The 23,086-nt window shown below is 46.4% G+C and overlaps 2 protein-coding genes across 3 annotated transcripts; both read left to right on the top strand.

Moving 5' to 3' along the window:
• The first annotated feature begins 222 nt into the window (after positions 1–222).
• Positions 223–6,621, top strand: LOC144035312 (uncharacterized). The gene is made up of 19 exons (XM_077544902.1): positions 223–372; positions 929–1,115; positions 1,188–1,223; positions 1,297–1,353; positions 1,433–1,486; positions 2,076–2,135; positions 2,215–2,280; positions 2,777–2,839; positions 2,934–2,990; positions 3,588–3,656; positions 3,726–3,788; positions 3,857–3,934; positions 4,007–4,060; positions 4,137–4,157; positions 4,294–4,368; positions 4,435–4,474; positions 4,542–4,587; positions 5,445–5,859; positions 6,041–6,621. The coding sequence occupies exons 2-19, from the start codon at positions 930–932 to the stop codon at positions 6,524–6,526; spliced, it is 1,926 nt and encodes a 641-aa protein (XP_077401028.1). The 5' UTR covers positions 223–372; position 929; the 3' UTR covers positions 6,527–6,621.
• Positions 6,488–22,452, top strand: arhgef40 (Rho guanine nucleotide exchange factor (GEF) 40). 2 transcript variants are annotated; one of them, XM_077544901.1, is made up of 28 exons: positions 6,488–6,496; positions 7,801–7,934; positions 9,525–9,614; positions 10,483–10,590; positions 11,193–11,478; positions 11,543–12,608; positions 13,178–13,389; positions 13,458–13,607; positions 13,678–13,783; positions 13,865–13,958; positions 14,026–14,106; positions 15,213–15,329; positions 15,457–15,555; positions 15,613–15,764; positions 16,583–16,721; positions 16,793–16,912; positions 17,005–17,196; positions 17,270–17,725; positions 17,802–18,142; positions 18,209–18,458; positions 18,522–18,611; positions 18,881–19,093; positions 19,217–19,411; positions 20,325–20,505; positions 20,688–20,777; positions 20,850–20,959; positions 21,964–22,007; positions 22,085–22,452. In XM_077544901.1, exons 2-27 carry the CDS (start codon positions 7,932–7,934, stop codon positions 21,988–21,990), a joined length of 4,968 nt encoding a protein of 1,655 aa, XP_077401027.1. In that variant the 5' UTR covers positions 6,488–6,496; positions 7,801–7,931; the 3' UTR covers positions 21,991–22,007; positions 22,085–22,452. The 2 variants fall into 2 exon arrangements, with proteins under 2 accessions (XP_077401027.1, XP_077401026.1); XM_077544900.1 differs by having other exon boundaries at positions 21,964–22,452.
• Positions 22,453–23,086: the final 634 nt, after the last annotated feature.

Here is a 23,086-nt window from a genome sequence, read left to right as displayed (position 1 = left end):
ATTTTGGAGGCCCCCTCTGTGAAGTTTTGGGAGTCAAAAACGCGTCTGTAGCTCACTGGCAGACAATGTTTCGGAAATTTGCAGATTTAGGCCAGCTTGTTTGAATTTACTGGAAATGCGAAGGTCGGGTTATCCCATCCCAGTGATCCCAGTCAGGTGACGACGCAGGTGCGCGCCAACGAGCACAGACTTTTCTCCCCTCTTGTGGCGGTAGGTGAGTGAACGTTTCGTCCTCGTTGTTAGTTCGAAATTCGACACCGTGACCTAACAAACTGGCAAACACGTCGCTCAGATTTTGCCCAACCAGTTTGACGTCTCTTCCGTAGGAGACGACGCATTTCAGGGCTTCCCTTCTCGTTTGTGGCTCGGAAGGTAAGCGCCGCTTATCTGCCACTTGTGTCTCTTTTACTTTAGTTTGCTTTTCACTTTAGTTTGACTTTCACCTTATTTTGGCCTTCACTTTCGTTTATTTCACTCTGGTGAACCTGCCAGCCACACACGTTTGACGAGTTTTAATCCCCCTGGTTAAAGGCCCAGTGCACTCAAAAGAGAGTAAATGTTAAGACGTTCGGCTACGTTCACACTAACTTGTAGTGTACAACAAACCCGTGTTTATAGCATCTGATTAGTTGGCTTTCTTTTCTTGCTTAAGAGTTTCAAATATCACATTGTGTAAAAACACCTATAGTGTCAGTGGCTTTTCTGCCTTTGGGAGACAGACTGACCTCTAAAACAAGTCGGAAATGTCATTGAAACATTTTTGTTGATCAATGCCAATTTTTTTCAATGACTGGCCCTGAACATAAGGCAGAAATTAAAACCCTTTGTGGTTTCATTCAACGTGAGACTCAAATCTCCTGTTGAGCACTTTAATAAAATTGCAAAAGTCAATATGGTTTTAACCATAAAAGCACTGAATATGTTTCAGCATGTACATGTTTAGGAAAGAAAAGTGCTCAGCTGCCACGACCCCGCAGCTCCCACCAAGGCCCAGCAAACAGATGGGGATGGACGAGAGTGGTTTGGGTAGCGTCCCGGCAGGTGCAGCCGTTCACCCGCAGGAGCAGGCTGAGACGATCACACACAGTCTTGATACTCAGGATGGACAGCAGCAGGTTAAGTGTTGACATGTAAACACTGACATGTTGGCAATGTGCTGCCTTTTCACTGGGCTGACTGTCTTGCAGGGAAACCACAAAGCCACAAGTCTCCCAAAGTCCAAGGTGTGCACGCGTGTGTACCTCTTGCTGAATAATCCAAACAAAAGTCACACATTCATTGTATGTGCATTTGCAGAGAACTCGAGTGATGGGCGTTATGCAGAAAGTCAACCCCTTCAAGGCTTCGTCACAGGTAAGCCAAACGCTTTTGAGGTACTGCGCTTTCAGTCCTGGCTCATATTTTCTTTGTGTCAACCCCTCCTTTTCCACAGACTCCTTCCACAGTCACTGCTGACTCACCCGAGCCGGGAACAGTCTCTACGCAGGTCAGAAGAAGTAGCAGCAACGTGATAAGTGGCCACCATCTTTATGGAATTTTTACAAACAATTTACACTGCTCTGAAATCCTCCAGAACAATTACATTCCCCATTGATGAGCTAGTCTACTGCTCTTCTCAATTATTTTGTCACATTTGCACTCAGTTGACTTTTTAGGGCATGTTTCAGCCTGTACGAGAAAAATTAAACAACACATGTTGTATAATAATAATAATAATTGCATTTGACAGTACTGTGTAAGCAGATTTTCTACAGTTGATATCACAAAAACGTTTCCCGAAAAAGGCAATTCCACCCCTAAGCACAAAAAAAATCCTTCAATTTCTCCAGAACCCATCATCCCATAATTCAAAATTTAGCAGTGTTTTGCTTAGGTTGAAGTCGCAATTTCAACCAGTCAGCAATTGACAGACTGTCGTTTGTTTCTGGGAAATCTTGTCATGTTGCTATTTGTGATTAGGGAGTAGTGAATGAATCACCATTCACTACTAAAGCAGAACCACAAAGAGAATGAAACACTGCCCTCTTGTGGTCAAATGTAATGGTTGCATTAAAAAGTGACCTCTCGTCCCGCAGAACCCGGGAATGCTGAAAGGGATGATTCATAAAGTCAACCCATTCAAATCTTCAGCACAGGTGCGACCTCTCTCAAGCACAATTACATCAAAATGAACCCAAGTGTTGCCGAAGGTGCTTAGCATGGTACCCCCTTCAGGCGGCTAAGAAGGATCCTCAGGATGAGTCTGCAGAAATCCAAGAGACTGAACAGGATAGAAAACAGGTACACATCCAAAGTGGCACTTTCAACTAAAGGTGCAACAATGAATCAATTAATCCACAACTAATTATCAAATTTATCCACAACTATTTTAAAAATCAGTTAGTGGTTTAGGGCAGTCATTCAAAACATGAGATGTCAGAGGCTATTTTTAAACAAAATGTTCTTTGTTGTTCTTAAAGTCTATAAAAGTGGATCTAGACACCGTAGAATTCAAAATGGTCCAAGTCCTCCAAATTTCGATACCCTCAATTTTTTTGCCATCCTCCATGAAAGCGGACTGATAACCTTCTGTGTTCTTTCAAAGTAAGACTTTTGCAAACATCTACTTTTAATTTGGAAAACAATAGTCAACATTTTTGCTGTTTTTATTTTTATGTTATTTTTTCTGGGTGGTTGCTTTTTAAATACAATTATTAAAATAATCTCAGGTTGGTGACCTATTTTCAGTTTTTGTTGCTTAGCTTTATATGCGCATTTGTATTGTCTGATTATTTAGAACCCTGGAATGCTTGTGAGTGTCATGCAGAAGGTCAACCCGTTCAAATCCCGTCAGTCAAAGGTAAATTGTTTTCTTGATAAAATCGCAGAACTTGGAGTGCCGCACTTTTGCTTTGCTGCTGTTAGAATGACAGACTGTTGATTTTCCTCTCCAGCTTGACACTGCCTCTAGCCATGAAAGCCTGACAGACAACAACCTGCCCGAGACGCCGGTAGAGTTTATTTATTTTAACTTACTTACTTTGAGACATTTCCCCAAAAGTGCCCACCTACCCATTTTTCTTCATTAACTCATTCACTCCCAGCCATTTTCACTGAAGCAACCCAACTTCGCTCCCGGCTGTTTTACTGGATTTTGACAGATTTTGCAAGGCCCACAGAATATTGTGTTCAATTGCTAAAGAAAGATTAGCATCTCTTCTTTCATCAGGAAAAAAAGTATATTTTTATCTGTTTCCGTTTTGCAGCAATTAGCATTAGAATATAGCTAAGTTTCATCATTATTCACAAATCTGTTTAAAACAGTGGGTAAAGAGCTTTTTGCAACATGGCCCTGGTTGATCTCTTATACTCTGCTGCCACCTGCTGGCCACTTTTATAATAACTATTGCTTCAACCATTCTCTTCAGTTCAGAGGCTGCACCAAAGCCTTCTGTATGCGCATAAGAAACGTATAAATACGTCTTTGGGAGCATTGTAATATTTAAAATAGAACGTATTTATACATTTTTGGCAGCAAATGAGTTAATAGTGCACACATGTAAATGTCCTACTGATGAAAGTTTGTCACGCTATTGTATGTTATCAAGTGTTCGGCCTTTTTGTACCAAATGCAGACAGCACATGAAGAGACGGACTCTGCGTCATCTGTGAAGCAGGTAAATGTATTCATTTTTCACCTTTAGCTGCCGTTGTCATGTGATAAATGTTTGTTTTTGTTCCCCCAGGACGGGGCAACGTTTCCCAGCTCCGAGAGCTCAGACGCCGATGCCACCACCGTGGAGAGAGGCGTAAGATGCCGCCGCGCTTTGTAGCATCAATGGGCAAACGTTTGATTCGACTAACAATCTTGCCTCAGTCTGTTTGGTACGTGGACGATCCCAGCGGCACTGAGCTGAAAAGCCGAGCCAATGAGCAGCCAAAGAAAAGAAAGAAGGTTTGATTGGCATCTGTCGAACGTCACCTTGGAGCTGCTTGTAACCAATCGTTTTGTCTCGTTGACTCGCAGACCTTCAGAATCAAAAGAATTTTTCCCACTGCGCTTTTTGGCTCTGGAGCCAAGGTACGAGTCGACCGCATGGCTCACCCTTATTAATCCCACGTACGGCTTCTGATTTGCTTTGTGTTGGACTCCACAGGACTCGGACGCTCACGCTCAGGTAGTGCACGGCGCCCAACACGGTGATACTCGCTCAATTTAAAAGAAGGCCAAACTTTCAACCATCAATTCAAAATGAAAATTCCCATCAAGTTGTCATTTCTGTTGTTGCGTCTACATCCTGCCCGGGCGCGTAGGAGGTGGAGGTCCAAACGCTGGAGATGCTCGATATGCCCGCGCTTGATGATGCCAGCGCCTTGGACCCACTGGAGGTATTTCATGTTTTCATCGAAGGCGTGTACGAGCGCGATGTCAAAGGGGAAATGCTTCTTTTCTAGGATGAAGGTGGACTCCTGGCGTGGTGGACAACAGTTGACGGTACGTACGCACAATTGATGGCGAACGAGTGGTGGAACCCGTTCATTGTCATGTGTACTTTGCTCAGGATGGACCGAATGGAACGAGAATATCCACAACCAACAGTCTGAAGAGTAAGTGGACTTTATGGGCGCAACATGATGGCCTCCTTATTGCTTTCTAAACAAAATAACAAGCTAGAGACATCTTATTTTAACTCATTCACTGCCATTAACAGCTATAGACATAAAAAAAAATCATTTGAACTATTTCTATTACTTAAAAAAAATAATCAATTTTTGTTAACAAGAGTATGAAAACCTAGATTTTTTTTCTTGTACATTTGGAACAGATATAAAATTTGTGATTAATCGTGAGTTAACTAGTGAAGTCATGCAATTAGTTACGTTTACAACTACAAATTTTAATCGCCTGATGCCCCAAATTTTTAATAACCTTTTCTTTCTTTTTTTAAACCAAAAAAAAAAATTTGTTTAATTTTTAATAATCTTTTTTTTTTTTTTTTTTTTTTAAGAAAAGATTATTAAAAATTAGGGGCGCCAGTCGATTACAATTTTTAATCGTAATTAATCGCATGGCTTCTCTAGTTAACTCACGATTAATCACAAATTTGTTCTGTTCTAATACAATAAAAAAAAAAATCTATGTTTTCATACTTTTGCTAACAAAAGTGGGGAAAATGTTTAGAACCAGTGCCATAAAGAAAATGACTTTGTCGCACGGGTGTTAAAAAAACAACATTGACGGTGACTATTTGGTAGTGATGGTAAAATGAAGCTTCATGAAGCATTTGCGATACTTTTTGACTCCTCTAGATGGTGCTCTTGGTTTAAAGATAAAGGCAAGTGCAATAAAAATTGATTACATTTGCATTGCATCTTTGAATCATGAGTGCCATCTTGAGGAGTCAAAAAGTATCGCAAGTGCTTCATGAAGCTTCATTTTCCCATCACTACTATTTGGGCATCAGGGTGGTGGAAGAAGCGGCGGACCGTGTGTTCATGGCAGCGCGTCTGTTCGTGCGGCTGTTCAACCGGCGCGGCGCCTCGCTCCAGCAGCGCATTCTGGAGCTGCTTGCACTGGCCGACGCCGCCGATAACTTCCACAAGAAGACGGTCTCGGCCAGCGTGGGCGGCGGCGTGGCAGGTGTGGCCGGCTCCGTCACCACCATCACCGGACTGATCCTGGCCCCGTTCACGGCCGGCACGTCGCTCATCGTCACGGCCGTGGGCATCGGTGTGGCCACGGCAGGCGGCCTCACCTCCGCCTCTGCCAATATCACCGACACGGTGCATTCCAAGACGGACCGCAAGAAGGTGGAGAAGATGATCCAGGACTACCAGGAGGAAATGAATGACATCAAGGATTGTCTGCAGTTCTTACAGGTGAGGCCACGCTCCTTCACTGCATTGTTTTGCTGATGCAAAATTGACCTTTGACCCTTGATATGCAGCTTTAGGACCATCTTCCAGTGCAGTGACCAGTAGTAGTGATAATGCACCGATGTCGACTAGTGCACAATTTTGCCATTTTGATAGGTCAACACTTTGCATTCCTCCCTGCCAGGAAGGGATGGAAACTCTGGAGGAGTGGAACTTTGAGCAGTACGCCAAGAGCATCTCCCAGAAGCATCTGAGCCAAAACGTCAAACACGTCATGAAGGAGAGCGGCCGGGCCGGCAAGGCTTTGGTCATCAACACGGAGAGCCTGATCAACACCGTCCAGATTCTCAGCGTGGCCGGCGGCGCCGCCAAAGCCGCCCAGGTCATGAGCGTCACCACCGGGGTCATGTCTGGACTTTTCCTGGCGCTGGACATCTTCTTCTTGGCCAAGGACTCTGTGGAGCTTCGGAAGGGCGCCAAGACGGAGTTCGCCGCCAAGATCCGAGAGGTTTGCAAGGACCTGCAGGACGGCCTCCTGGAGCTCAACCGCATCAAGGAAGAGCTGCAGAAGACCATGGACGGCATCCAGGTGGAGGAAGAGGACGACGAGGATGAGGATGATGACATCTTGAAGTCGGAGGTGAAGAAACTTGTTGAGCTGGAGGAATGAAGGAACCGACCTACAGCTGCCAAGATTCGTACCATTTGCAATCTTTGTCTTTTTAACCACTTAGTTTGTTTCAATAAAAACTGTTCGATTTCTGATCCATCGTCATTCTCATCAAGTCTGCTTGCTGCTGTGTGAAAAGCTTCAGTCAGCGTTTTTAGCCATAACGTTCAATTTATTTGTGCATTGATTCTAATCCACACATCATTTCTCGGTCCCTATTTTTTTGTGTGGTTCTAAGCCCATCTCCGTATTGTCTATGACATGGTCTTAAACGCATTACTGAAACAAAGCTTAGAATTAGGCATTGGCATGATCAGCAACAGTTTTGCTAAATTGTGAAGTTGGCGTACTTCCCCTTCTGTGTGTTTTGGAGTGACAGCTATGGCCAATTTTGTACTTAATTGTCCTGTTTAAAGGGGGGAGGGGCTATTCAACGGTTATGTTACTTTTCAGCAGGGCTGGATTGGCCATCTGATATACAGGGCAGATGCCCAGTGGGCCAGCCTCTTTTGGGACTGATTCAGTGCTTTCTAATTGTTTTCCTACTTTTTTTACCCCTTGAGACTGGCCCACAATTTGGAGCACGTGTCAAGATCCAGTCCTCGAGGACCTGCATGTTTTCGAGGTTTCTCTACTCCAACGCACCTGATTCAATGATCAGGAATAATTATCAGGCTCCCGCAGAGCTTGCCGATGAGCTTAAAAATGAATCAGCTGTGTTGAACATGGGATACCTCTAAAACATGCAGGACTCAGGTCCTTGGGGACCAGACTTTGACACCACTGATTTAGCGGGACCAGTCCATTAATCCAGTTTGAATATAGATAGAAAACTTAACACATAATCAATAAACATCAGTGTCAGAACTACATGTTAGGCAGGAGTCGGAATAGGTGGGCTTAAGTCAAAATGCCAGGGCTGATTTTTTTGTTTTTTTTGTTCCAGTCCTGCTTTTCAGCTTGCTGCTCCAAATTACAAGGGCCAGTAGAGGACTAAAAAAAGATACTGTCAATCAAACACATTTGAGTCATCCACCTTACACACTCTCTCCTGCCATTGCTAATATAATTTAAAGTGTCTTTGCTATTGGTTTAGCTCCCTCTAGGGCTAAGAATGGAAAGTTTGAGTGTGTACCGCGAGACTGTGGCACTCTTGTTGGCTGAGTGGGGGAAGGGGAGGAGATGGAGGAGTGGTGCTTGGACGTCTGTGGGAGTGAGCACTATGCAGCTTGTTCATTTCCAGGCTTGGAAATCCAGTGTGTGTGTGTGTGCAGGACGAGGCGCTCCCTCGCTGGAAGGTGATGAGAACTCGGGCCCGTTAAGAGTTGAAGAGCGCTGCGGAGATGCCGAGCGAAAGCCAGTCCAGGAAAGGAGCCGTGGACTGACTTTGATTGCGGTCTCAGCCATGGTAAGTCTAATTTAAAGGAACACTTTTTGTTTTGTTTTTGGTTTTGCGAAGCCGAAAAACTTTTAGAAGGACTCTCGCCAGAAGGGACTTTTTAGGTCTGCATGTTGCCCAAGGTGGGAGGAGACTCGGGCAAAAACAAGAAGAAGTGTGTTTGCAGGGTGGAGCTGTGTGGCCCGAGCCAGGAAGGGAACGAGCACAGTGGGGGAGAGGCTTGGCGGCTTGGGACCTGATGCCGCATTTTCCACATTGGACCTGAGAGAGAGAGAGAGAGAGAGTGAAAGAGAAAAAGTTCAAGCCAAGCTTTTGGTAGGAAACTGATTCAACATGGATCTGCACATGCTTTTCTTCTGTGTACTGTGGAGACGCAAATGGAAACAAGCTGGCCAATCACAGAAATCCCTCGCCAACGACACTTCCTGCCTTTGTTGACAGTCTGTGCGATTCCCAACTGATCAACAAATGCATGTGGACCGCATCAACCCGGCCGGGCCCATTCCACAACCCTGACGTGTGCTCACTGCAGACAATCGAGTCGCTTGTCCTCGGCGGACATGAGACAGGCACCTCATTTCCCATGATGCACTTGAGCGCCAGTCAGCTGGAAGTTGTCCACATACTTAGGCAGGCGCGAAGTATTCTGCTTTTCCTTTCGCATTCTGTATTTTTTGGCATTTCTCAGGACAAAAAACCTCAAGTCTGTGGACGCTCCTCACATCTGCTTCTCATCATGGACGCCCGGCTTTCCCACCGTTTAGGCTCTCCTCCTCCTCCTCCTCCTCCTCCTCCTGTTTCTTGCACAACACATTCTGTCTGGGGTTGCCTGTCTTTTGGCCTGTTTGAGACATATGACACTTTTTTTTTTTTTTTGCAAAGTTGAGAGTGGAGCCCCGACTCCAGCTGGTGTTGCTCTTCAACTTGAGAGGAAAAAATACGCAGAAACATCCTTTTTAAAAATTTTTTTTAAAATAATTTGTTACTGCAGCAACCTTGGGACCCTTCACACCCACTCAATACTTTTCCACTCGGATCAGCACTTGTGCGTTTTCCCTCTTAGCGTGGTATCTCGCCTTTTAAAAAGAGGTTAAGATGTTCAAAATGGGCACGTGTATTTGTGCCTGAAAAGATGCAGCTTGCACATCCAAAGTCACTTTTACACTAATCTCTTTTTCTGCACGCCACCATGTACTTTTTCTAACCTTTTCATTCCATTATGCGACAGCGGGAGATAAATTGTAGGTAATTGCTGTCAGATGACACACACACGTTCGGGTAGAAGTAAGAAAAGGAAGTTTCGGGGATGAAAACACAATTATGGTTTTACAGGAACTATTGGGTTGCCGTGTCAGAGAAACAAAGTTGAGAGAGCAGAAGTTGCATGTTGCCATGTCAACAGGCCACGTCGGAAAATAAATACCCCTTGTGTGTGTGAGGGAGAGTGAGGGTTCCACATGGACTGCCAGCCCACGCAAGGAAATGTTTGACACTCCCCAGAATGTTCAACAGGAAGCTGCGAGGAGTGAATGTGCCGCACTGAGCGTGTGCGCGTCTGCTGCACACCAAAGTTGATTTCAGCTCTTTTGTCCCAATCAGGCTTCAGAGGCCATGGAGGACTGCGTGCAGGGGGCGCTCTCGTCCCTTTACCCGCCCTTCGAAAGCACTGCGCCACCTCTCCTCTCGCAGGTATGTCTCACACATATCACTGTAAAAAAAAAGCAGTTATATGCACTTGAAAAAACCTAGTAAAGTTTTTTTGAGGAAGGAACTCCTGACCTTCAGCTTGGATGGTGTACCACCTGAGCCATGCCACTTTTGCCACTATACTGCATTGCTGGTGTGTCCAAAATGAGACCAAAAACTGGTCTTTTGGAGGTACAAGGATTCCGCTTGAAACCATCAATATATTAACACACAGCATAAGTGGCATGGCTCACGTGGTAGAGTGTCTGTCTCATAGCCTGAAGTAGTGGGTTTGCTCCTCAACCCTTGAGTACTGGCTATAAGCCGCACTAGCTAAATTTGGGGAATACTCGAGTTTGTTACACATATAAGCCGCACCCGACTGTAAGCCGCAGGTGTTTTAATGTTACTGCACCGGGTTCCCGCTACTTTCTTTTCCATAATGAGGGCGCAAATTGTCTCACTCTGGTTCTGTCTCTCCGACTGTATTTGGGCTCACTTGGTTTGTTTTGCTCTGCCTGACGCTCTTGCGCTTCCTTTATAGAGCGCCCCCTTGTGATTTGATGGATAAGCCACACTGCTGTATTAGCCGCAGGGTCGAATGCAAGTGAAAAAAGTAGCGGCTTGTAGTCCAGAAATTACTGCAACTTTTTTTTTTAAATATATATATATATATATATATATAAACTGGTTAAATGTACTCAAAACTCTTGTAAGATTTACTAATTTTTGAGTGAAAAAACGAGTAAATATTACTCTTTTTTTCTTTCTTTCTTTCTTTTTTTAAAAATTATTATTTTTTTAAAAACAGTGTATACACTGGGGCTCATGCCATCCAACAGATTGAGTGATCAAGGTGTTTCCCACGCAGGTGTTCACCGTGCTCGAGTCCACCTACCAGCAGGACAGCCTTCGCTACCTCCTGGACTACTTCGTCCCCGCCAAGCATCTCCTTCACAAGCTCCAACAGCACGCCTGCGTGAGTTCCTTTTACATCGGGTAGAGAATAAAGCGAGCTTAGCGTGAGGCAGTTGACTTTGCGAGCGCACGTGGTACGCACTGCATACACGTGCGGTCAACAAGCTGTTTTCCCCCCTTGTCGCTGAGCTACACCGAGATGGTGAGTCATGACAATAATTCCTCCCAGATGTGAGAGAAGGAAAAAAGAGAAACGGAGAGAGACCTTGACTTTTAACTGGAAAGCGAGAGAGCGCTTTCGAGATATTAGCGTTGGCTTCATTCACGTGCATAAAAAATTGAAGACGCTGGAAGTTGATGGGCGGTAGGAGCCTGGGGGAAGACAGTGCTCCAATACAACCGCAATTGACTTTCGGAATGCCAAGCTCATGACGGGCCAGAGTCCAGATCGGGGCCGCTAGAGGGAGTCGCCGCCGTTGAGGGAGTGAAAATAAACACAAGCGGATGCCATTTAAATGAGGGTCTAATAGAAGCAGCACAAAATCTGACAAGGTTCCTCCTCTACTTGATCAAAACTCTCCATTCTAAAGTCAAGACTTCCTGATCAAAGTGCAACTGGAGCACACATTTGTGCATTTTGAGACTTTTCTTTCTTATTTCTAGTCTCAGTACTTGGGCTGCCTCTTCCTCCACTCCGGCTGGCCGCTGTGTCTCGGCAACAAAGTGGTGGTCCAGCTCTCCACCCTGGACTGGAGGCTCCTGCGCTGCAATGACTTCTACCTGCAGGTGGTACCCTTCTCGACTCGCTGTCCCCGGTTGGCCCTCAAGTGTCTGGCACCCGGGGGGCGCACCGTTCAGGAAATCCTAGTGCCCGAGTCCCAGCATCCCCTTGTGTTCACCAGCGAGTGGCTGCACAGCGTCAACAAAGAACGGGGCCACAAGAGGGAAGGTAACGCTTGAGATCTTGAGTCCGTCCTCTGTTTGTCGTAACTTGTGTTCTCCTGTCACCGTAGCAGGCGGGGGTCTCGATACCTGCTTGGTGAGCACATGTGACGGCGTGCTGCGCCTTCCGTGGAAGGAGGTCGTCTACCCCGAATTTATCCACGACCCGTCGGAGGAAGCCGGCCCCCCTTCCAATCCTGACGGCTACGGGTCCAAGGGTCTCTCCGAGGAATGGTGCAGGGACTCCTTGGACTGGACTGAGGAAGAGGAGGAGGAAGACGCCTTGCCGCCGGACGGCTTGGCCTCGGAGTCTGCGCTTCCCCGGCGGAGGCGCAGTGAAGATGGGCTCGGGCGGACTGAGAGGCGTCGTGAGCTCGATGGAGACTACGTGGAGCTGTTGGAGCCACGAGGGGGACCGGACGGAGGTGTGGATCCGAGGCACAGGTACTTGGAGATGCACGGGATATCCAAAACAAAGACTTTGCCACTTTGCAAGAGAGGTAATGCCATCAAACTGCGGAAGGGAAAACTGCTGGGATGTGGCCAAATGGACAACTTTGAGAACTTTGGCGGGATCTCCGGAGCTAAAACAAATTTGACTGCCTCCAAGGAGCCTGTGCTCGTGCCTCAGCTTCCTTCAAGAGCCACACAAACAAATGTAGGAAAACCATCTTTGCCGTATCCGACCTACGGAGATGACGGCGGGGATATAACCAAGAGAGACACCGAGGGCAGAGACACATTTAAAGAGAGGCGGCCTGGCGTTGGGGGTGAGGGCGAGATGAACAGGGTGACGCCGTCACCAAGTGAAGACTCTGAGAGCGCTGGGCTCCCCAGAGAGTCCCCCGACGCGGTTGGACACGTCGTCGAGGGCTGCTCCGACCCGGGGTCCCATTCAGACTCTGTATTCGAGGACACAGACAAACAGCCGAGTGGAGACAGCGATGCTGCGACACCAACATGGGATGCGCCAGACAAAACATTCGCCGCGGTGACTGGCAATAGTATGACGGCTAGCAATAGCGTAGAGGATAGCAATAACGTGACAGCCAACCAAATGAGGGAGGAAGCTAAGCAGAAGAATCAAGAGTGCATGAGAGGAAAGGAAGTCAAAAATTCAGGCTTAAGAGCTCCAAGGTATGATCAATTAAACATTTTCATTTTTGATTGATCACCTCAGCTACTGCTTAACTCATTCACTGCCATTGACTGCTATAGACGTTAAAAATTCATTTGAACTATTTCTATTAGTTTAAAAAAAAAATCCACTTTTGTTTAACAAGAGTATGAAAACCTAGTAAAAAATATATTGTACATTTAGAGCAGATATAAAATGTGTCATTAATCATGAGTTAACTATTGAAGTCATGCGATTAATTAAAATTAAAAATTGTAATCGCCTGACGTGACTTAAAGATTATTAAAAATTCGGAGCGTCAGGCGATTAAATTTTTTAATCGTAATCAATTGCATGACTTCACTAGTTAACTCACAATTAATCATAAATTTTATACCTGTTCTAAATGTACAATAAAAAAAATCTAGGTTTTCATACTCTTAACAAAAGTTTAAAAAAAATGTTAAACTAATAAAAATAGTTAAAATGAATTTTTGACGTCTATAGCCGTCAATGGCAGTGAATGAGTTAATTATGGAGATGTTCAAATCATCATCATGTTGTCTGAAAAGCTGTCATTCACTTCAAGGAGGAAGCGGAAGGTCAGGGGAGCCAAAGGGAGGGCTCGGCCCGGCGGTCGCGCCTTCCGCGGGGGCACCAAACTGCAGGGGAAAGCTCCTCCTCATCTGAGCACCACTTCCTGCTCTGGCTCGACGCAGCGACCAATCGCAGAGAAGCGCTGTTCGGAACCATCATCCGATGGGGAGTACCTGTCAGAGAACGGCGCAACCAGCAGCGCAGGTGGGATGAACCCGCATTCTTCTCTTCCATAAGACAGGAGTGAATGTTTCATTCGTGTATCCGGACAGAGGCGGAATCGTTGCCTGTCTGTAACGGCCAATCAGCTGCCTTGAGTGCCACCAATGAGGAGGCAGAGTCAGGTGACTTGTGTAAAGAGACTCCTTTGCTCCGGGAATTAGACCCAGAACTCCTCCGGTCAGGACAGCTGCAGATGACAGGTATTTTCCAAGTCAGGGGAAAAAAAAACATTGATTGGTTAGTTGATTGATTGATGACTACTGACGACAGGTACGATGGACAGATTGGGACGCGCTCTGGTCATCGCAGAGATGGGAGATTCCGGCAGCAGCCAGGAGTTGGCGCGCATCCTGGCCTGCTACCACAGCATCACACGGTAACTTCTCGAAGCCTTTTGGTTGGCCGTGAGGATCGCAGCGCCGCTTGACGGCCCTTTCTCGCCGTCTGCCGTGCTCAGGTCTGCGGCCAAAGAGAAAGGTCTGACGGTATTGATTGACAGCAGACGCTCGCCGCCGTCCTCGCTCGGCCTCTCCGCACTCAAGTTATTCCAGGTGAGAACTCGCACCAAGACGCTTTTTCCGAAAAAGCAGAACCAGAATTTGACATGGTGCCTTCTAGCGGCTGGTTCCCGGCGGTCTCGGAGCGGTGCTTTTTTTGGTGGAGAATCAGCAGCCTTCCTGTGACCTGGAGGGAACCGAGGTGAGCAGCAGCATGAAGCAGAACGCTTGGATAGCGGATACACCTTGCTTTGCGGTCAAAAGAAATTGTGTTCCCTCACTGATTTGCGGTTCAGTTATTGCTGCTTCACTCTATTGCGGGGTTTTCATTTGTGACCATCATTTGGTCAAGTTTGTTTACTTGCACGTGCTTCTACTGAACCAGCAAGTAAACAAGCTCATTTACTTGCCAGGTGAGGTGGCTAAAGACAAACTGTGGCAGAGTTTAGATTTTTTTGGAACTGGATTTCCTATCTCTGCCACTTAATAACTAGATTTAAGCTTTTCTTTAAAATGGCTTACTTTAAACTGCATCCCACACTACATTGTAGCCAAAGGTACCATCAAAGCGGGTTAATGCGCCTTTTGTTGTGGACACTGAAAACTAGTTCCCATGACTAATGTTCTTCTTTGTCTTCTTTTTCCTCTAAATGGAAGACGAAAAAGAACAACTTCTGCCGGAAGTACAAGGATTTACAGCAGCCGTATTTGCTAATTTTGCATCTTAAAAGTTGCATTTTGTAAGTTGAAAAAATGCAAGGAAGTTGGAAACTATGTAAGGGGTTCACAATGGCTTAATAGAGGTGTAAATCTCCCCCTCTAAGGGGGATTATAGAACATGTCACCAGCAAAAAGTGAAGGAGACAAACAGAATCATGTCATGTCACTTTTCAGCACGTTTGTAAGCAGCGGGAGTGACAACAGTATCAACTCGAAAATGCCATTTTTTGTGAAACTGCATGTGAATGCTGCAAAGCTGATGCTGAACGATATATTGAAATGTTGAAATGGAGAATGCGAGACGTGGAAACGTTTTTAATTTGTTGATAAATTAAGAAGGAGAAGGTTTGTAAGAAGAAGACATGTTTATGTATCAAATGTTCTGTAGGTGTACCGAATGAATTGGTTTGAAGTTGATTCAGTTAAGAAATATGAAAGGGGATTTGTGGAATTGTGATGTTTCACGAATGTGGAAAATATTTCCCCAAAACATCCTGAATGAGCTGAATGTTTGAATTTGTTGAGAAAGAGTGTTAATTGCACACTCTTATTTGTGCATTCCGTTCCTTTCCGTCCTGCCAATCCCAGATCCATGTAGTGCGGGGAACAGCAGTCCTTGAGCAGTTTGTAGACAGGCAACAGCTGCCCACAGAAATGGGGGGCGACTTCAGCCACTGTCACTCAGACTGGCTCTCCTTCAGACTGGTAAGCAAAATACACTCTGCTTCACTTTCACACAATAATTCTGATCTAGTGGTGCCTTGACATACAAATGCCCCAATTTGAGTGTTAAAGAAAGCTTGACACATTTTATTATTATTTTTTTTTTTAGAGTTTGGAAAGTTTGACTGAGCGCTGCGAGAGCGCCCTCCTCCTGCTGGAAGAAGCACTGCAGTCAATGGAAGCCGAGCCGACAGTTGACAACATCAAGGTGAGTGCGTGAGAGTCCCGGCCGTTGGATCAGTGAACCCGACTGTGGCTTCCTCAGGAGGTTCCCGCGAGCATGGACAAACACCGGAACCTAATGGCCAGCGTCCTCGCCGACAGCCGCTTAACTGAGCTCCAGCGAGGGGGCGGGGCCTGGCTAGCGGGATTGACCAACAGCACGTGTGGGTTGGCGCGGACGTCTCCGGATTGCAGGTAATCAGTGGTGTTTTGGATGAACATTCGAGAGCTTCAAGTTAGTAGTCCAGTCCCTTCTTAATTTCAAGCGAGTCATGACTTTAATATTTTGAATTATGAACTGAACTTGTTGGTTTTAAATTTTGGAAAAACTTTTGAGCTAGTTCGCGTAGAAAATGAATTTTACCAACGCTTTTCTTGTGTTTTGTATTTCAAGCTTTATTTTTATTTTTTGGTTCTCGTTTTTTATGTTTGTATTTATTTTTACCTTTATCTATTTGTGTGTATATAATATATTTTAGTTTTTATTTCCATTTATTTGTTTGTATTTCTTTTTTAATTATATTTGTTGTATCCATTTTTATTTTCACTTTTATTTATTTATTTATTTGTTTGTTCATTTATTCATTTTTAATTTTCTTTCCCACCATTTGATCAAGTGTAACCCTCGAATGCAAATGTACTACTTTTTAGATCTCCCTCCCTGACACAACCTCTGCAACTCTGCGTCATAGCGGTGGCTTGAATGGCACAAAATTAAAGTTTCTTTCAAAAACAGAACAGATGGCACAATATATTTTCATGTCAAAATCCTTGAAGACCCCATTTTAATGTCTCCACAAGGGGGCGCAAATTCTCCAAGATTTCAATATGATGCCAATATAAAACCATTTCACATTGCGTTTGAAAATTTTTATTTTTTATTTTTTTGCCCTGTTTGGCCTTATTGCACACACCAGAAGACGGCACGGCTTGCAGGCTCAGAACAAAGTTGTTTGTTTTAAGAGTTCTCCCTTATTCATGCCATTACAAATGTGACGGCTGTGCTCCTGCAGGGCCGCGCTGGCCACCGCCTCCACACTTTACGACGGCGTGGACGACGCCCTCCACCGGCTGGTGCGAGTATCCAACCGGAGGGCTCGCGACCTGGACGCGCTGGGCCGACTGGCCGACCTGATGAACCAGCTGAAGAAGGTAAGCCGGCAGAACATTCAGAAGACGGGTTTGCTGTAACAAGAACAAAAGAACAGTTTTAAACTTTGCAGTGTGACGAGGAGATGGAACGAGTGCAATCGCAAGTGCACACCTATAAGGACCCGCCTCTCTCGCTGAGCAGGCTGTCGCTCCAGCAGCAGAAGTTCAAAAATTTGCGCGAAACTGCAAACGTGAGAAGTTGGCGGCACACGGATGGATGGATTAATTTTTGACCCCTTCATCTCATGGCAGTGTGAAGAAATAATCTCTTGTTCTTTTTCAGGAACTGCACAGCCGGACTCTGTCTGTGCTCAGCGATCTCGAGACTTGGAACGAGTTGGACTGGCCAGGTCTCAACGACATCCAGGTCCAAGTCCCTCCGTTCAGGGAGCGTCTGCGGGACATGTCCCACTGTCTGTCCGACCGCTGGGCTGCTTTGGACAACACGCAGCGGCTGCTGTCCACTCTGACCGAGGTGGGCACAGTGGAGTGAGCCCCCCCCAGCAAGCCCCCACCTGCACACCTGAACATTTCTCCTCTCCTTCCAGGCTTCCCAGTGGTGCGACGAAGTGTCCTCCGCCTCCCCCGTCTGCCCCCTCGCTTCCCTCCCCCCCATTCCGCCATCCCGCTTCCAGGATGCCCGCTCGTTGGCGGTGGACTTGGGCGGCGGGGAACTGCTGGATCTGTGGAGCCGCACTGTGGAGCGTTACCAGCAGACCGTCGCGCAGGTGAAGCCACGCTTCCTCCAGTCCGAGCGAGCCCAAAACCAAGGCCAGGGGAAGGCCAGGACGCCCGTCGCCGGTAACCAGTGGGACACAGAGGGAGAAGGCGACTGGGAGCTCGGAGCCAAAGGAGGCGAGGGGGGGCTACAGTCTTGGGGCTCGCTGGCCTCGCTGTTTAGACCCCAGACCTGCTCCACGCTGAAGATAGGAGACGAGAAGGGGGGCAAAAAAGAGGGTGCAGGTGGTGGAGGGAAGTTCTTGCAGAATCTTTTGAAGAAGAGCGTGAGCATTGCCCATTTTCATTTCCTGCTTCTCCGGCGATTTCTTCACATTCTTAACCATATCTGTCTCCTTGCAGCCCACAGAGGCACCCCTCCCTCCCAAGCCCCCCAGGAAGAGACACCCCAGCTTTGACCTGCAGGCCCTCCTCGCCCCCCGCAGAGGTGCCGGAAATCCCAAAGCCGCTGAGTCCAGTACCTCCCCCAAGTCCTGGCTCTGCCGCCGGGCCCTCGTGGACCCCGTGATCACCACCGGCGTTGCCGCTGCCGTCCAAGGGGGAGGTGGAGGGGTGTTGATCAGGGGGGTGGAGGTCAGCAGCAAGGAGGTGGTGGACCACACGGGGTCCCCGCGGCAACATGTGCTGCTAGGCAGGACCGAGAGGGAAATGGGGACAGACCGGGCCGGATCCACGGCTCAGAGGTAACTGCCTGCCCTCTTTTTTTGCCTCTTCGTCCACTGATCTTTTCCTCTGCTGTTCCTCCACAGCAAACTCTACCTGCTCTGGTGCAGGATGTTGAGCAGCGAGCGACAGTACGTGGCCGTTCTCAAGGGGGTAGAGGAGACCTACCTCCCCCTGCTGGAGGTCTCGGACACACCGGCCTCCATCCGGGGAAAGGCGGACACCCTCTTCCCCTGCTGGGCCGCCCTGAGCGCCTTCCACTCACAGGAACTCCTCCCCGCTATGGAGGACGCGCTGGTGCAAAGCTTGCTGCAGCAGGACTGCTTCAGTAAATTTGTGAGTGAAAAGTCCACAATGGCGGCTTTTCTTCTCACTCAACTTGCTGTTTTCTTGTCACAGCGGGACCACTTTCTACATTATTCCCACTACATCCGGACCAAACCGGAACTGGATTCGCCGCTGGTGATGCAAGCCGCAGACTTCTTCAAAGTGAGTTAGTGAGGGTTGGGAAAGTTCATTTTTTATGTGAACTACTTCAAAGTTCAGTTCACAAATTTTTAAATGAACAAGTTCAGTTTTCCCTAACATGTTACTGTGAGCTATTACATGAGGAAAAACTTTTTTATTTTATTTACTTTTTTTATTAGGAATCCAAACAAAAACAAACCTGTAGTCCTTAATGGACCAACATATCAAAAGATGCTCACCTCGTCCCTCCGCTCTCACCATCCTCCCCTTCCCCTCCTCCCCCTGGCCAGTCCAAACTCCCCGCCACCGCCGCCTCCCCCCTGTCGCCTCTGTGCTTCCCTCAATGCCTGCAGGCGCCCCCACAGAGGCTGGAGCAGTACTGCGAGGCCCTGGACGAGCTGGGTGGCATCAACCCCACCTCTGACTCCACCCTCTCCGTCCTGAGACACGCCCAGCAGCACGGCGAGGACCTCAGGGCCAGCGACCTCATTGTCGGGTGTCCGGTGAGAGCGCCTGTCCTACTTTCTCCACTTCCAGTTTGAAGATGGAAATCTTACAGTTTAGGTACATTGTAAAAAAACAAACAAAAAAACAAAAGCTTACTGAGGTGTTGTCATGTACGTCAGATTCCCGTGGTGGAGCGTGGCGAGCTGGTGCGCCAGGGCGAGCTGACGGTGTGCGGCGGTACCCGGCGCAAGCGTGTGGGCGTCAGGAGGGTCTTCCTCTACCAACACGCCATTATCTTCACCAAACAGAAGAGTGGAGGAGGCGGCGGCAGTGGGCCGGGACGCTTAACTTACAGCTACAAACACAGCATGAAGGTGCAAAAGTACTTCTGTATACAATTACACACTCGAAAAGCAGTTGGGTCAAAAATAACCCAAATTGGGTCAAAAAGGGACTGACACAACCCAATTTTTGTATTTTAAACCAAAACATCCCAGATTTTTGGGCACCCAACTTTTTGGGTTGTGCCTGAAAAACACAAATTTGGTCGAAAAATAACCCAAATTGGGTCAAAAAGGGACTGACACAACCCAATTTTTGTATTTTAAACCAAAACATCCCAGATTTTTGGGGACCCAACTTTTTGGGTTGTACCTGAAAAACACAAATTTGGTCGAAAAATAACCCAAATTGGGTCAAAAAGGGACTGAGCCAACATTTTGGTTAATTTTTTTAAACCAAAAAATTGGTGAAATGAACAACCCACAAAACAACCAATTTTTGGGGAATCAGCCCAATGTATTGGGTTATTTATTTGGTCTAATGAAGAACCACCAAACAACACTTTTTTTTTTAAGACTAATCCAACTATGCAAGTCAAAAAGTTGGGTCAAAGGAATAACCCAAAACCCGATTTTTTAAATTTGTTTTGTGGGATTTTGACATGCAAAAATGAAAAAAGAAAGAAAATGGGGATTTTTTTTTATTTTATTATAAAAAAAAATACAAAACAACCCATTTTTTTGTTTAAATGATTAACCCAAGCATTTTGGTCCATCCCTTTTTTTTTTTTAATTTTTATCCATTTTGGGTTATTTTTCGACCCCAACTGTTTTTAGAGTGCTGATCTTTTACTGGTAAAAGTAAAAGTGATATACAATACCCATTAGATGATGATAATAATAATAATAATAATAAGAAGAAGAATTCTACTTTAGTACAGTATGTATTTATTTGTACTTGGGTCCTTCCAACTGCTGCCTGACACGAAACCCTGTGACGTCACAGACGGCCGACATGGGCCTGACACAGAGCGTGGGCGAGGACGGCGTCAAGTTTGAAGTTTGGATACGACAGGCTCCTCGCCTCAGGGACTGCGTCACGCTACAGGCTCGGGACGGAGACCATCGCAAGGCCTGGACCCGGGACGTCGCTCGGCTGCTGTGGTCGCACGCCATCAATAGCACAGGTGAAGTTAAATGTGCTCGTTATTGAGTCGCTGTGTTGCCGGTCTCTTTTGCCCGATTTGATTCAAATATAATCTGGAATCCAAATTTATAACTGAAGTCTGATGCTCACTTCACCAAATCACCATTTCTGGAGCGTCCTTTATCATCTTTCCGCTGAAAAAGTGAACATTTGCACTTGCAGAGTTGTGTTTGAAGGAGTCGCTGTGCATGGGCGTGTCCAGCAAGCTGCTGCTGGATGCCAGTGGAAGTCAAATGTCAGACTTGGAGAGAGGTGAGGGCCGTGCGACGCCTTTGGCATCTTCTTGCATTCTGGCCAACCCCTCAAAACTCTCGCGCTCCTTAGTGCCCAGCAGCTGCTCGGACTCGTCGTCGTCGGTCGGCAGCCACAAGGACGGAGGGGGGTCCCCGGCGTCGGGGAGGGGCACCAGGAGGAGCTCCGCCAGCTACTCTCAGGTGTGTAACAGAAAGTAATCAGACTGCAGTTACTCATCAAACATAAATCCTCTGTGCTCTTAAGAGTTATCTACGTAGCTTCAATAGCAGTACATAAAAAATGATCACAGGGCAGTATGCATTCAGTCACACCAGATTGCGTGACACAGTAAGTCCTCAAATTCCATCGTTATATTTATAAAAAATGTGCATTAAAAATGTTGCGTTTTGCCATTACAGCATTAATAATTAAATACTGTATGTGAAATATTGTCTAGAAATAATTATAAATTCAAATTGAATAAATAAATATTTTTATTAAATAAGGTCTAGAAACTAAGAAAGACTTATTTTTTTTTAAAGCAAGTAGCAAATTTATGTCAAGTGAAATCCTGAAGACTATTTTTAATTAAGATAATTAGAAGTCAAAAAGGATGTTTTTGTTTTTATTTTTAATAAAAACAAAATTAGTTCTTAAATGTCACTGCACTTCCAATTTAAGAGACAAAAGCAGGTGTCATTTTTATGTTAAGCAGCATTGTCGGTATCTGCTGCATGTAACTATTAAAGTAATTTGTAATATAACTTAGTTACTTTTAAGTATTCGGTAAAGTAACAAAGTTACTTTTTCAATGTAACTCTTTCAGCACTGATGCAGTTCAGTGGGTGCCAACCTTTTATTGAGCCAAGGCACATATTTGAAAAACCTCCCACGCACCAACAAATCAAAATTCCACAAAAAGTATATCCATTAAATCCTCCATGATGGTCGGGCGATCAGGACTTGAACCCCGCAGTGAATCGCAAAATGGGACTAGGTTGACGATCGCGTCTGTTTCGTCGCAGGTAGACTTCCTCACTGTAAAATGCTTTGCTGTTATTCTGATATGGCCGCAGGACCTTCTGCCATCTAGTGGAAGAACATGGAATTGTTCTGCCTGTCACTTTATTGTACGTCGCTGAGATACAGTACACATTCATACCGTGTGTGTGTGTATGTGTGTGTGCGGGCATCTCTTCCACAGGGTCAGTCACCCTCCACTGCCGTGTAGCCCCCTCCCACCCCCAAGTGAGTGAAGCTTCTTCGTCCGCATTCCTCCATCTGAAGAACAAAATGGTGGTTGACAGCTTTCGTTCCTCCGACAGCGACATCTCCACGTGGATGACATCGCATCTCACGCAGACAACCCCCGTCCCCCCCCCACCCAAAACAGGACCTAAACGCCATCTTAGATGCGCCAGTCTTGGCAGCTGGTGAAATGGGCGGTGCCAAAAAGCGGCCGTTGTGCACCAATAAATCGATCGATCACATGACCCAGATGGTAAACAGGAAGTGGCGCGTGAGACTTTGCAGGTGTCGTGACTTTGTTTTTATTATCAGACTGTGGTGCTCTGCCCACTAGAGGCTTCATCTTACAAAAGATCATTAATGTGTTGCTTGGTGGACCTTTTTCCACGCTCTTGTACCACATTCCTAAACACTTTTATGGACATTAAAACTGGATGGAAGTTAACACCTGTAGTGTCAAGTAAGAAAGCTTGTATTATCATTTGAAGAGAAATATGTGAGACTTATTTTTAAGGGTTGACCAATGGATTAACTGTTGCATCTTTGGGGATCTGGGGTGAGGGGGTGGGGGAGGGGTCTCTCCACAGAACAGCCTCCGCCCCCTTGCCGTTTAATAGATGCAGCACAAATATCAAATACTTGCAGGGATCAAATTCACCCAAAGGCTGTGTGTGTGTGCGATATAAGAGATAAAGGCCCGAGGAGTGGGGCAACAGGAAGGGGCAGCAATGGTGGGGGTGGAGGGGGGGGGGTCTCAGACGACGTGGGAATGATGGGAAATGAGCGGCAGACGAAGCAGCTCAGTGGAGGGCTCGCAAGAAGAAAGACGGCAACACAAAAAGTGGAATTGGAACTTTTTTCTTTTTTCTTTTTGTTCCGGTCTCTCTGGAATGGCGAAGGCCGAGAGACGGAGCGGCGGGAGGGGAGGTGGGGGGTAGGGGGGCAAAGGGGGGAGAACGGGGGATGTTGATGGTGGCAAACAAAGAGAACGTGAAGAGAATGAGTCGGGGGGAGACATCAAAGGGATTTTTCAAGCCTGGTTACCGGGACAACAGACATTTGCATGCCATTAGCTTTTT

The sequence above is a fragment of the Vanacampus margaritifer genome, chromosome 15 (genome assembly GCF_051991255.1).
Source record: "Vanacampus margaritifer isolate UIUO_Vmar chromosome 15, RoL_Vmar_1.0, whole genome shotgun sequence".
Classification (NCBI taxonomy): Eukaryota; Metazoa; Chordata; class Actinopteri; order Syngnathiformes; family Syngnathidae; genus Vanacampus; species Vanacampus margaritifer.
This window is presented reverse-complemented; position numbering and strand designations above follow the sequence as displayed.